The sequence below is a fragment of the Nematolebias whitei genome, chromosome 2, assembly GCF_014905685.2.
Source record: "Nematolebias whitei isolate Nwh7 chromosome 2, NemWhi1, whole genome shotgun sequence".
Classification (NCBI taxonomy): Eukaryota; Metazoa; Chordata; class Actinopteri; order Cyprinodontiformes; family Rivulidae; genus Nematolebias; species Nematolebias whitei.
Window position 1 is genome coordinate 36,511,255 of NC_056499.1, and position 12,581 is coordinate 36,523,835.

The 12,581-nt window shown below is 42.3% G+C and overlaps 1 protein-coding gene across 3 annotated transcripts; it reads left to right on the top strand.

Moving 5' to 3' along the window:
- Positions 1-1,805: 1,805 nt before the first annotated feature.
- skor1a (SKI family transcriptional corepressor 1a) lies at positions 1,806-11,879 on the top strand. 3 transcript variants are annotated; one of them, XM_037697673.1, is made up of 8 exons: positions 1,806-1,965; positions 2,822-4,562; positions 4,980-5,076; positions 5,177-5,242; positions 5,356-5,415; positions 6,912-6,986; positions 7,124-7,198; positions 11,152-11,879. In XM_037697673.1, exons 2-8 carry the CDS (start codon positions 2,832-2,834, stop codon positions 11,247-11,249), a joined length of 2,202 nt encoding a protein of 733 aa, XP_037553601.1. In that variant the 5' UTR covers positions 1,806-1,965; positions 2,822-2,831; the 3' UTR covers positions 11,250-11,879. The 3 variants fall into 3 exon arrangements, with proteins under 3 accessions (XP_037553601.1, XP_037553602.1, XP_037553603.1); XM_037697674.1 differs by having other exon boundaries at positions 11,155-11,879; XM_037697675.1 differs by lacking the exon at positions 11,152-11,879 and having other exon boundaries at positions 6,912-6,999; positions 7,124-7,178.
- Positions 11,880-12,581: the final 702 nt, after the last annotated feature.

Here is a 12,581-nt window from a genome sequence, read left to right on the forward strand (position 1 = left end):
TATATATACAAAAAATAACGTCAGCAGGAAACTGAAAAATACGTAACGAGAATGTGGAACATGTGTAGTTATTTAAAATACCTTTTTTCCCCTAGTAAAAATGTAAAGTAAATATTTTCTGATTGAGATTTGTATCAGAAAATATCTGGTTATTTGACTCATATAAGTAGATGTCCAGTAAACAAGTCAAAGTCAGACAAACGGTTTGTGTAGGTGCGAGTTGAGATAAAGGTGAGGCTGCACTGGAAAATCCAACACGTATACATCCAAATACTTGTTCATTATTTATATTAAAGCTGAAGTTAAAAACTCATGTAGAGCGACCAAGCTGTGAGTTACTCTACAGAGTTCCAACATATTTGTTTATATAGTTAACTGAATGTTGTGACTCAAGTTTCTACGTGATCCTTGGATTCAACCAAGAGCTTTGTTTACACTGAGTGCATGCCTGCATTTCAGAATTGCTTATTAATATATGTGGAAAACTACTGCAGTAAACTCATTCAAACTGCACTTCATGTTCAGGACAACCTTCATTTGTTTGATTAAAACAAACATTAACCTTCAATGTTTGATTCCAATAAAAACCTTTAACCTTAAAATGCTGTAAAAACGCTCTCGGTTCCAGAAAGCATGAAATATGAAATATGACGGAGCTTGAAAAGAGTAAATGCCCGACTCATTCTAAATTTAACTGACTTCACGGCATTTTACTAGAACCATCAAAAGGTTTTATTAAATCATAACTTCCTTTTTATCTAAACAACTTCTCCAAGATATTTTGTCAAACTAAAACTAAACAATGACAACAAACAGCAAAAACCATTTATGTTCAACATGACTCCTTTAATGTCACGTGATCACAATAATTTATTTTGTTGTTGTTGTTGTCCCCCCCCCCCCCCCCCCCCACACACACACACACACACACACACACACAATTAAAGACATGGGCCTCTGTGTCCCTCCTCCTCTGAGCTCTTTCTCTGCTGATTTCTGACAGGTCCGCCTGAATGGATAAAATATTCTGCTTTCGTTGCTGTGAGGGTCTAAAATAAAGTCCACTCATCATTCTCAGTTTTCCAGCCTTTATTTTAAATTTATTCCTCTTCTATTTGTCCTCCCGGGGCTGCGGGATGAGTCCCGCGGCCGCGCGTGCGGAAGCCTAACAGATGGTCGGGTAACTTGATAAATGAGTCCGGAGCCTTTTTGTCGTTCTCACTCTGCGCTGCTCCCTCCAACAGCAAGAGGGTGGGGGTGGGGTGGGGGTGGATGTGGGATAGATCGCACAAGATGTGCGCCATTCCATCTGAGCTGATCCTTAATGCGCACCGTGTGATCAGCGCTGATCCTCCGCGGGCCTCAGGGTGGAGGAGGAAGGGGCCACAAATGTTGATTTAAAATTAATTTCTATAAATGTTTTTTTTTTTTTTTTTTTACTGTACATTATTGTTTTTTTTCTGAATCAAATATTTTGCACGAGGCCAGAAATCCCCGTCACGTTGGGATCAGCGGGGGCTGATCAGTGATCCATTTATTGGTTTTTGATCAGGTGCGCGCCTCAGCAGCACAAAGTGGACAATGATCCAAAGCAGTGTCTAGCTCAGCATGTGCGTGTGTGCGTCGGTGTGCGTGCGCGCGCGTGTGGAGAGAGAGAGAGAGAGAGAGAGAACTATTACACATCAGCATGACAGGAGAGGAGGAGGAGGAGGAGGAGAGGTGCCATGTGCTTCCTGTCTCATTCACCTCCCGGAGCTCCGACAGGATGGAGGTCCTGAGTTCTGCTGCCTCACGCGCTTCAAGCAACTGAAATAAAACTCATATTAATTTGTCTTTTTATTTTCATTTTGATTTTTTTTCTTCTATCGATCTGTTTCTTTTAAATCATCTGGACCTCCGTATTTTATCATATTGGTTGTTTTTCCACGCTAAACCTTGGAGTGTGCTGTCTTTTAGAAGAGAAAGGTATGAATTTTTACTATTATTAAAATGAACAAATTAAACCCAGTAATTAAACTATTTTAATTCATGCGTGAGTCACGCGAAATGCACTTTTCTTCAGAGCATTTCAGGAATCTGCGGCCTTTTTTACGCACGGGTGTAAAAAGTGAGCCGGCGTGGGTGAACGTGAGCCAGGCCTCCTCCAGACCTCATTTCGAGGCTAATCTGCGCAGAAGCTTTAATTATAAAGGGCCAGTCTTTTATTAACAATGCGCAACGCGCGCTCGGATCCGTGTAATTACCAGGAAAGCAGCTTACGCGTGTTCTTTTCCTCCTCGCTAAGCGCATTGGCGCAGCTCAGGCGGCGTTTTCCTGCTGTCCTTTTCCGACTCTAAGGATCTTATGTGACTCTTAAGTAGTTGTCCTGTTAAGAGCTGAGCCGATTTACAAAAGAGGAAGAAGAGGAGATCCTCCTCCACGCGCTGGAGGAGGCCAAGAACACTCAGAGAAATTAAACGATGAGAGAAACTGACTCGTTTCACCTGAAACAGCTGCTGTCAGTCATGTTTTAAATTATTATTATTATTATTATTATTAAATTCAGACTTTTCTGTCTTTTCTGATTAAAAAAAACAATTAGGTATGTATTTGTTTTTATATTATTATTTTGCAAATTAAAAATATACACAGAAAAAATAAATAAGGGAGTTTTTAATTCATAAATAAATGTAAAAAAATTGTTTAGGATTTTTTTTTAATTACATGCGCTATTTTTCTAAACAATTTTTTTTTTTGGAAATGCAGTAAAATATTGAGTCTTTATTTATTTATTTATTTATTTATTTATTTATTTATTTATTTATTTATGTATTATTTGCAGGCTTCCAGGGATGGAGTCGATGCCCGGACACCTTGGAGACGCGGGTCGGGACGCCAGCTCTTCTCCTGGTTTGAAGCAGGATGCGCAGAGCTTTTCCGGGCCCAGTTCCCTGAAACCGAACCAAGTGAGCGAAACGTCCCTGTACGGGGTCCCCATCGTGTGCCTGGTCATAGACGGCAGGGAGAGACTCTGCCTGGCGCAGATTTCCAACACCCTGCTGAAGAACTACAGCTACAACGAGATCCACAACAGGCGGGTGGCTCTGGGCATCACGTGCGTGCAGTGCACCCCCGTGCAGCTGGAGCTGCTGAGGCGCGCGGGGGCCATGCCCATCTCCTCCAGGCGCTGCGGCATGATCACCAAGCGCGAGGCCGAGAGGCTCTGCAAGTCGTTCCTGGGGGCACACAGCCCCCCGAAGCTGCCGGAGAACTTCGCCTTCGATGTGTGTCACGAGTGCGCGTGGGGCTGCAGGGGCAGCTTCATCCCGGCCAGATACAACAGCTCCAGGGCCAAGTGCATCAAGTGCAGCTTGTGTAACATGTACTTCTCCCCCAACAAGTTCATCTTCCACTCCCACCGCACCCCCGAGTCCAAGTACCTGCAGCCGGACGCGGCCAACTTCAACTCGTGGAGGCGGCACCTGAAGCTGTCGGACAAGAAGTCCTCTGACGACATCAGCCACGCGTGGGAGGACGTGAAGGCCATGTTCAACGGGGGGAGCAGGAAAAGGACTCTACCCATGAACGGCTCCGGGATGTCCTCGCCGCGGAAGCTGCACGCCCCGTCCAGTCTGTCCAGTTCCCCTGAGACCCCCCACAAAGCCCTGCGGTGCGATGAGGAGCAGGGGGGCAAGAACTTGAGTCTGACGAGCAGCGCGCGGAGCTACCCGGTCATCCCCGTGCCCAGCAAGAGTTTCGGCATGCTGCAGAAGATCCCCCCGCCCCTGTTCCCCCACCACCCGTACGGCTTCCCCAGCTACGGTTTGTGTCCGAAGAAAAGCGACGGGGTCGCGGACACGAACAAAACCAACGTGCCCGGCGTGTTCTGGCCGAGCGCCAAGGACGCGCTCTACCCGGCCTTCCCCATGTTCTGGCCCGCAGCGGGCGGCCTCCCCATGCCGCCCTACCCGGGCTCCCCACCCAAACCTCCTCTTCCAGAGCTGCCGGCCGTCCGGCAAGCGGAGCTGGACCTATCGGACCAAAGCGACCGGTGCGCGAACACCCCCAAAGACCCCCACCCTCACCACCAGCGGGACGGCGGGGAGCGCAGCCCCGGCTCCCAGTCCTCCTCCACCCGGAACGACGAGGACAAGTCCGGGGACGAGGCCGCGCAGAGGAAGATCAGCTACATCTCCGCGTTCAGACCCGTCGTGAAGGACGCGGAGAGCATCGCCAAACTCTACGGCAACCGGGACGGATACGGCGCGCGCTCCGGGTACCTGTCCCCGGATTTTATCAGCGAGAGCTCCAGTTACAGATCCCTGTCGCCGGACAGGGACAGCGTGGGGGACGAGGACGACGACCCGGACGTGGACGTGGAGTCCAACCGGGGACCAGAGGACGACGACGAGTCGATCCGGATCTCTCCGGGTCAGGACTCGTCAGCGCCACCAGAGGACCAGGAGCGGCACGCGGACACCTCGAGCCCCGGGCCGGCTCCGGCAGGATCCCCGCAGCTCTCCGTCCACTCCGGGTCACCAGATGAGCACAGACAGATGAGGAACGGCTCCCCCCCTCACCAAGTAAGACCGGATCACACGAAACTGTAATGACCCCCGCAGGGGGTGGGGGTGGGGGGTAAGGTGAACTGTGGCGGTAAATATATCCTGGAATATAAACATAAAACATTGGATAAATTTAAACCACACAATAAATCACAAGTAACACCCCCCCCCCCCCCCCCCCACACACACACACACACCCGCTGCTCCATTTTAAGAACATCATAATAACTGACCCTGATTTATTATTTATTGTTATTCTCGTTTTAAAAAGCTCTTGTGTGATCCTGTGGTTCAATTTAGTGTTTTTTAAATGCAACCCCCCCCCCCCCACCCCCACCCCCTTGCTTTTGAAGGTAAATAGCCTCAATTAGGTGAAGAACTGCAACTAATGGCCTTTAATTGGTCTCCGTGATTAACCAGGCTTTGGTTTTACAGGTGTACCCCCCTGAAAAGGACGGACAGGTGCTCCTCCTGCACGAACCTCCTCCCCCTCCTCCTTACGGCTCCAAACACTCCAGCAGCAGATCCAGCGGTAATTATTGGTCCATTTATTTATTTATTTATTTATTTATTTATTGGGGGGGGGGGGGGGGGGTGTCTTTAACTGAACGACTTTATCTGTTTCTGTTCAGCTCATCACGTGACTGAGACGCAACCCCAGCGCAGCGCCGCGTCCTATGAGCCGAAGGACAGACAAGGTTTTTATTATTTGTATTTTTTTATTTTATTTTATTTCATCTCCCTCCTACCCCCACTTTTTGGGGTAATATAATATTCCACATGTGTGATTAAACTGTTGGACTTTGTGCAGCTGGGGCTTTGCGCATCGACATCAGCGTGCACGAGAGAGATCTGGAGAACATGGCCAAAGGTGGGTCCCCTTTTACAGCTGAAAACATTCATTACAGGAAGTGAAGCATCGGACAGTGATTATCTGTAATTTATAAGATGAAGCACCCTCATTTCTTTTTTGCTCAACATTTCGTTTGTTGTGCTGCAAAAAAAAAAAAATAAATAAATAATAATAAATCAAATTATACACCAGAACATGCAGCAGATTTAAACTAATATCTGTAAGAAATTTCACCCTAACAAAATGAGATTTTGTATAAACAGATGAGAAACTCTCTCTGAACTCCACAAAAAAATAATTTAAAGTTCAGGTCTTTTATAACTTTTTACATAAATACAGTTTATTTCTTTTTTTTTTTTTTTTTTCTCCAAAGATATTTCCACTAAATGCTCAACATCAGAAGTGTGTATATCATTTTTTGAGGGGGAGTAAACAACAATTTTTTAATGGTACATATATTTTTTTGAGAAAATGTTGAAATATAACTGATATTAATGTGTCTCACTGCTTCAGGACTCACCATCCCTTCAGAGTGCAGGGAGCACCGCCCGGCCTTGACTTTAGTTTTAATGTAACTGGAAACTTTCTCCTAAACTTAAGGGGAAGCTTTTCTTTATCTTGTCACATCTTATACATAAAACACTAAAACATAAAAATAAAACTTTTTCTGCACAGCTGCTGTTTGTTTGAGGCTTATTTTTCAGTCTGCCTCTCTTATTAGGAGTACTGTACTAGCTGGGAGTGAGAGACACCGGTGTGTTGTTACCATGGTGACGTCAATGAGACACTAGCAGCAGCTTTAACATTTATTTTTGATTTCTTTACACATCTTGTTTTAATACAGATTTTGTTTTATTTTATTTATTTAGTTTAAAGATTAGGAGCTGTAGTTTCTTTCTTTCTGTTATTATTGCAAATTAAAATTTAATTTTAATCCTAACTATCTAAATTAGACGTATAAAGATCATTTGGTATAGAATATATTTTTTCTGTTTAGGCCTTTTCCATCTTTTAGGAGCAGTAATGAGCTCCTCCTTGTTGGAAAGAGCAGCGCTCCTGCTAAAGACGACGTGCCACAATCTTTCACGTGAATTAGCATTTTATAGGCCTACAGTGTTTTCCATCGTTGTTAACCACTTAATCACGAGATGTAGGAGTTTTGACTTATTATTGTAAGGGGAAATCGTTTAGAGGCTATTAATATTTTAACGAACAGAGCCATAACCCCGAGGCACGGCAGCTAATTATTTTACAACGCTTGAAAAAACCCCGGGACTCCATTATTATTATCGTTTGCACCTCCAGGCGATGTGTGGCAATTACTGTGGCAGCCAGTGAGGGGAAAAGCGCTGAAATGGTTCTTATGGAAGCTGAAAACACACCTGAAGTCGCTTTACTGAGCTCCAGTGCAGCTTTTATGAGCTGAAATTAACAAAAAAAACATATATGATACACGAGCTTGATGAGGTGTGTCTTATCATATCTGCAGACAGAATTGTCTCCATGTTTTTCAGAAGAGCTGCAGAAGCAGCTGGTGGAGCAGGTGGAGCTGAGGAAGAAGCTGGAGCGAGAATTTCAGCATTTAAAAGGTAAAAGAAACAAGTGAGTGGATTTTAAAGGCACACGGAGACAAGAGAGCGCCTCTTTGTTCGCAGAGGAGATCATTTATTATTTAAAGTCACCCCGAGTGTGTTTGTGTCTGACGTGGCCTTTCTGTGTGCGCCAGATAATTTCCAGGACCAAATGAAGCGGGAGCTGTCCTACAGGGAGGAGATGGTGCAGCAGCTGCAGATTGTTCGAGGTTAGTCTCTCTCTGTGTTGCCAGGTTGTGTGGCTCTTGGGCCCTCACAGATGAAAGCTTTTGTCACACATTGCAAGGAAGTCCTCGGTCGTGAGCTCGAACGGGCGAGGTCATTCAAGCAGCTCTAGACGACTGATGGTGACTAGTAAGCGGAGTCAGAACTGTTCTTGGATATCAGGTGTGATGCTGGTGTCTGAACACAACATTTAGAGCGTCATAGTTTTATTGTAAGACTAAAACGATATCAGACTTTTGTGACGTTCTGCATCAGAAGTCAAACAGTCTCTATTAAACTTTACATTGTAGAGACACAGTGCACAACGTGACACGATCTGTTCACGACTGACAAAACTTACACGCATATGACACAACTGTTTTATCCTGATTTTAATGCTTTTCAGTTCCTGTTTAAACAGTTAAAATAAGCAGTTTCTGTTGTTTTAAAGCAGCATCAGTTGAAGTAACTATACTACAAATTAAATTCATATTTATTTATGGGCAGCACGGTGGTGCAGTTAGCAGAGGAGCTACATCTCTGAGAGCAAGGCGCCCCGTTCAAATCCCGGTCCGGGGGGCCTTTCTGGGTGGAGTTTGCATGTTCTCTCCGTGCATGCGTGGGTTTTCTCCGGTTTCCTCCCACACACCATAAACATGCATGTTAGACTGATTGGTAACTCTAAATTGTCTCTGGGTGTGAGTGAGAGACTGAATGGTTGTTTGTCTCGTTTGTGTCCCTGTGATGAACTGGAGACCTGTCCCTGGTGTCCCCCGCCTCTCACACAGCGATAGCTGGACGAGCGCCAGTGACCTCAGACCCAAAAAGGGAAGAAGCGAGTAAAATATAATGGATGGATGCTTTATTTATGTCTTGAATCAAATGAAGACTGTTCCATGCTCTTGTATCTGCACTTTTGAGGCCTGACCTTTATTTTGAACTAACTTTGAAGTATTTTTCCCCTGCTTTTTAATAAATCATCATTTACAACCTATTCGGTGAGGTCAAAATCTCAAATGATAACTGTGTTATTTTACATTCAAACAGACTTAATGAAACCAGTTAAATTAATCGAGTTCATTTTTAGAGTGCAGATGGTAGATCACTGCTTATTTCAGTCCGTCTGAGGGAGCTGGTTCCTAACTTAAAAAAAAAAAAAGAGGACAAGTGACACTTGCATATTGAAATATTGGCAACTTCTGTTTTCCTGTAACCTCCACTTGTTTTTGCAGTTTAGTAGCTGGATACATATAAAAAACGAGTGAAACTGAAACTGCGTTGTTTTGTTTGCGAAGGTTATTTTTCTTCTAAATCATGCTCTGGAAAATTGAATAGACAGCCCATTATGCAGAGCTGTATCAGTTACATGCAGTAGACAGCAACTAATGCGGCCCGTTAACGGATTGGTGTAGAGTTTCAGCTGTTTAAATACCGGCTTCAAGTACACAGAGGGGTCACTCTAAATACCACCAAACAGCACGCATTACACGCCTCCACTTAAGGTGCAGCTCATGTGTTCTTTTAAAAATATATTACATTTTGACCGTTTCTTTTATTTTCAGTATTTTTATTTATTATTTTATATATTTTTTATTTTTTTTGATAGACACTTTGTGCAGCGAGTTGGACCAAGAGAGAAAGGCTCGTTATGCAATTCAACAGAAGCTAAAAGGTAATTTTATGTGGTCCACAAAAAAATAAAAGTAAAAAGGAACGTAACTAATTTTATTTTATTTTCTGCTTGCAACAATAAATATACAAGCGCTGATTTATTTTTGGTTGACCGTTTCTTGTGATCAGTGGTTGATATTTACAGTGAGACGACATTAAAGTGCAGGTTCACGTTTCACGTTTGTCTGAAGGCAACGCTCATATGTCCACGCGAGCAGTGAAAGCACCACTGACTCAGTATTTGATTCCTGCATTTTCAGGGTGAGCCATGAGAAAAGTTACATCCTTTAAATGTTCCTCTTCCGTGTTTCTGACACTTTGGTTCAATATCAGCACAAAAATCATGTTTTTATTTACAAATACGTCAAAAAAAATTGAGGATTATCAGAAAGTACTAATAAGTAAATAGCATAAGCTAGTTTTTAAGAAGTGCTATCTCTAAGTAAATAAATGCATGAAACAAAAACAAAAGTTTCACATTTTTTCTATGTTTTTATGATATTTTATTGCTTTACACTGATGAAGACTGCTGGTGCTTTTCAAACCAAGTCATCTCATCGTATTCATTCAAACTTTATATGTACAGGTTACCGTATTTTTGGGACTATAAGGCACACTTAAAACCCCTTAATGTTCTCACAAATCGACACTGAGCCTTATTTATTAATTCTGGTTGTGCTTACTGACCTTGAACTGATTTTATGTTTTTTTACACGGTGCTCAAAAATCTGTCAAAATAAACTTGTTTTGCTTAATGCGCCTTATAATCCGGTGCATCTTAGCCGTAGTCTCACTGAGACTCGAGGACTCATTTACAAGAGATACCTGATTCTAATAGAGTGATGACAACAGTAGACAATCACAAAATAAAACATAAACTGAGAAGAATAAATGAAAGAAAGTGGTATTAACAAAAAGGTTTTCTTCTGCAGAGTTTGAGCTCCATTGTTTCATTTAATACAAGAAAATGTCATAGTCCTCATTTTCTTTTACCAGTTTTGTTTTAAAACTATGTATTTTCATGTTTTTACTTATAATCAACTCCATTCTTCCACATCCGTCTGGCTTTATGGATGACTGATAAAGGAAAAGTGTCAAAAACAAATGTTGATGCCAATCAAAGCAGGAAAAGACTCAAACATCTATTTTTTTAAACTTTACAAGTCCATATTTGGACGGATTGTGTACAAGACGGAAGAAAACTTAGATTGTTGTTAATTTGTGCAGAAGCCGGTGGAGAACAGTCACTCCAAATGCAAACTATGAATGTATTTAGGTGATTTATGAACAAGTAGACATCCACCATCAGAACACTGAACAACAACCATGGTGTGGACAGCAGGAGAATGAATCGCCAAAGAAAAAGAAACAAGTGAAAAAGAAAGAGTGTTGTTTTCTACACTTGTGAGCCTCAGGGTTGAAATCTTCAGAAAGTCTCTGCCTCCTGACGTGATCCTTCTTTAAAGAGCCGAAGGTGGTTAAGACCAAGCGTCTTTAAGCTGTAGTCAGATTTTGGACAAATCTATTTTATGAAAATCAAGATGGCCTTTTATTTAGTCATGAAAGGAGATGTAGCGACAACATATGCTCTGTGAATCTCCTTATTGGACTGTAGATGATACATTCTGGATGCAGCAGTGGATAAAATGTACAAAGATTTCTGCTTCTCAATTTATAAATTCAAAGGACAGTAAAAGTGAAGTGGATATGATGAGATCGTCTGCACGTTTGTTTTATCCACACACAGACAAAAGTAAAAAAAAAAAAACATCTTTCACGCAAAAAGTATCAAACCTGTCTGTGGATGGAAGCGCTCACTCATCTCTAAAAGCGGTGATGTTATAAACAGACGGATGAAAATCTTTCCCACAATCCCACAGAAATCAGCAGAAAACACACACACAAAATAAGTAAATAAAAATCTACTATAATTTCAAACTTTTGGCTTTTCGCCCAAACGGATGAGCAGAACTGATCAGAAAACGTTCGTTGCCAGTGATGTTGGCCCTCACAGATGTGTAATATTAGATATTTTAAGGACAATTGTTTATTTAACTTACATCCGTCATGTTTTACCAGGTCTTTACATGTGATCAGGGTCATCTTTATCCATTGAATCTTACAACAAAAAGAAAAATTTCAATCGTGCCTTCACAATAATTTGTTTTTGGGATGTTGCTACAGTGAACAGCACCTCATTCGTGATGGTTTTGATTCTAATTTGTAAGAATGTCATTTGTTTTTTCTCCCTGCCTGCCCCGCCACTGACGGACTCCTTCCTCCCCAGAAGCTCACGACGCCCTTCATCATTTCTCCTGCAAGATGCTTACTCCTCGTCAGTGCTCCGGAGCCTGCACCTTCAAGCCCCCGCTGCTGCCCCCTTAGTGCCACCCTGCAGCTGACCCCAGCACAGCCAAAAATACAAAAGTAAATTTTAAAAAAGAGAAAGAAACAAAGACGAAGAGCTCTTTAAGTGCTCACCTCCAACCCTGCTGTACAGATTTATCACTGATTCTAGCACTTGTGAAGACGTGGAGACCCGGAGGAGACGGTTTGGACAGCGATCCCCCCCATGCCCCCCACTCTAAAGAACTGGACTCTTGTGTTAAAGAGATCAGAATGCAGCTCCTTTGTCGTTCATCGCAGGACGGTTAATCTGCAGCTGCACAGCTCAAACCAAGGAGTGTCGCTGAATTCAAACTCTTTTGCTTATCTCAGAAAGGAGAACACAATGTACACACACAAACACACACATATAGGCTATATATGTTATGTGACAATGTGCAATGGCTTGTATAATTGTGATATTAAGTTCAAAACAAAACTCATCGTTTAGTTTTTGTTGCTTTTTCGATTATGTTTTTACATCCTTATTATTTATCTGTTTAATTTATCGTGACTGTTGTTGAGCACTTTAAAACTTTTCTGAATTTGACCATGATGTCCCGAACCAGATTATTTAATTTCATCGAAATCGCCCTTGTGTTTTGAGATGCAGCACATTGAGGTCAGCACTTAGCCTTTCAGGTGTGACGTCCAACAATAAAAAAAGATTTTTCTCCTCAGAATGGTGTGTCGTACGAAACCAAACAGTTCTGTTTAAAGAACAGCCATTCACAGATGTCATTAAAAAGGAGAATTTCAACTCAGTTTCCATCGTCCTCTCTGTTCTGGGCAATTTTTCTGACAATAATACAATCGTTTGTGAGTTTCAGCTGACTTTAACCAAAACAGATTATCTTTTTTTATAAAAAAAAAAAAAAAAAAAGAGAATACATTTTATTATTTCTAGGGATGCACAATATTGAATTTTTGGCCCATATCTAATACACCAATATGTTAAAACTTATTTGGTCGATAACCGATACCAATACTGGTATTTTTTCCTAGACCTACTTACAGAGATTACACAGCTTTCTCTGCTGTGGAATTAAAATACTACATTATTCTGCATGATCTTTGTCAGTTTGGACTGCTACCAAATGCAGATGCCAAAAAGGGGACTGAAAATGATGTAACACTTCAACTTGGATTATGTTTAATGTCAAATTTATTCATGACATTTACTCTCTCTAACACAATGACAACACTCGAACAGTGAAAATTTGTAAATGTTCACAAATCTAAACTCAATGGCGCGCATGATGTCATAACATTGTGCTGGTGCTGCAGGCATCCTTGTCACTGGGTTGTCATACAAAAACAGCACCTTTCATA

Bases quoted from the DNA above. Each gene is read 5' to 3' on its own strand.
- skor1a (XM_037697673.1), top strand. From the start codon at position 2,832: ATGGAGTCGATGCCCGGACACCTTGGAGACGCGGGTCGGGACGCCAGC. The intron at 5,077-5,176 runs GTAATTATTGGT...GTTTCTGTTCAG, and splicing joins CTCCAGCAGCAGATCCAGCG to CTCATCACGTGACTGAGACG. The intron at 6,987-7,123 runs GTAAAAGAAACA...TGTGTGCGCCAG, and splicing joins AGAATTTCAGCATTTAAAAG to ATAATTTCCAGGACCAAATG.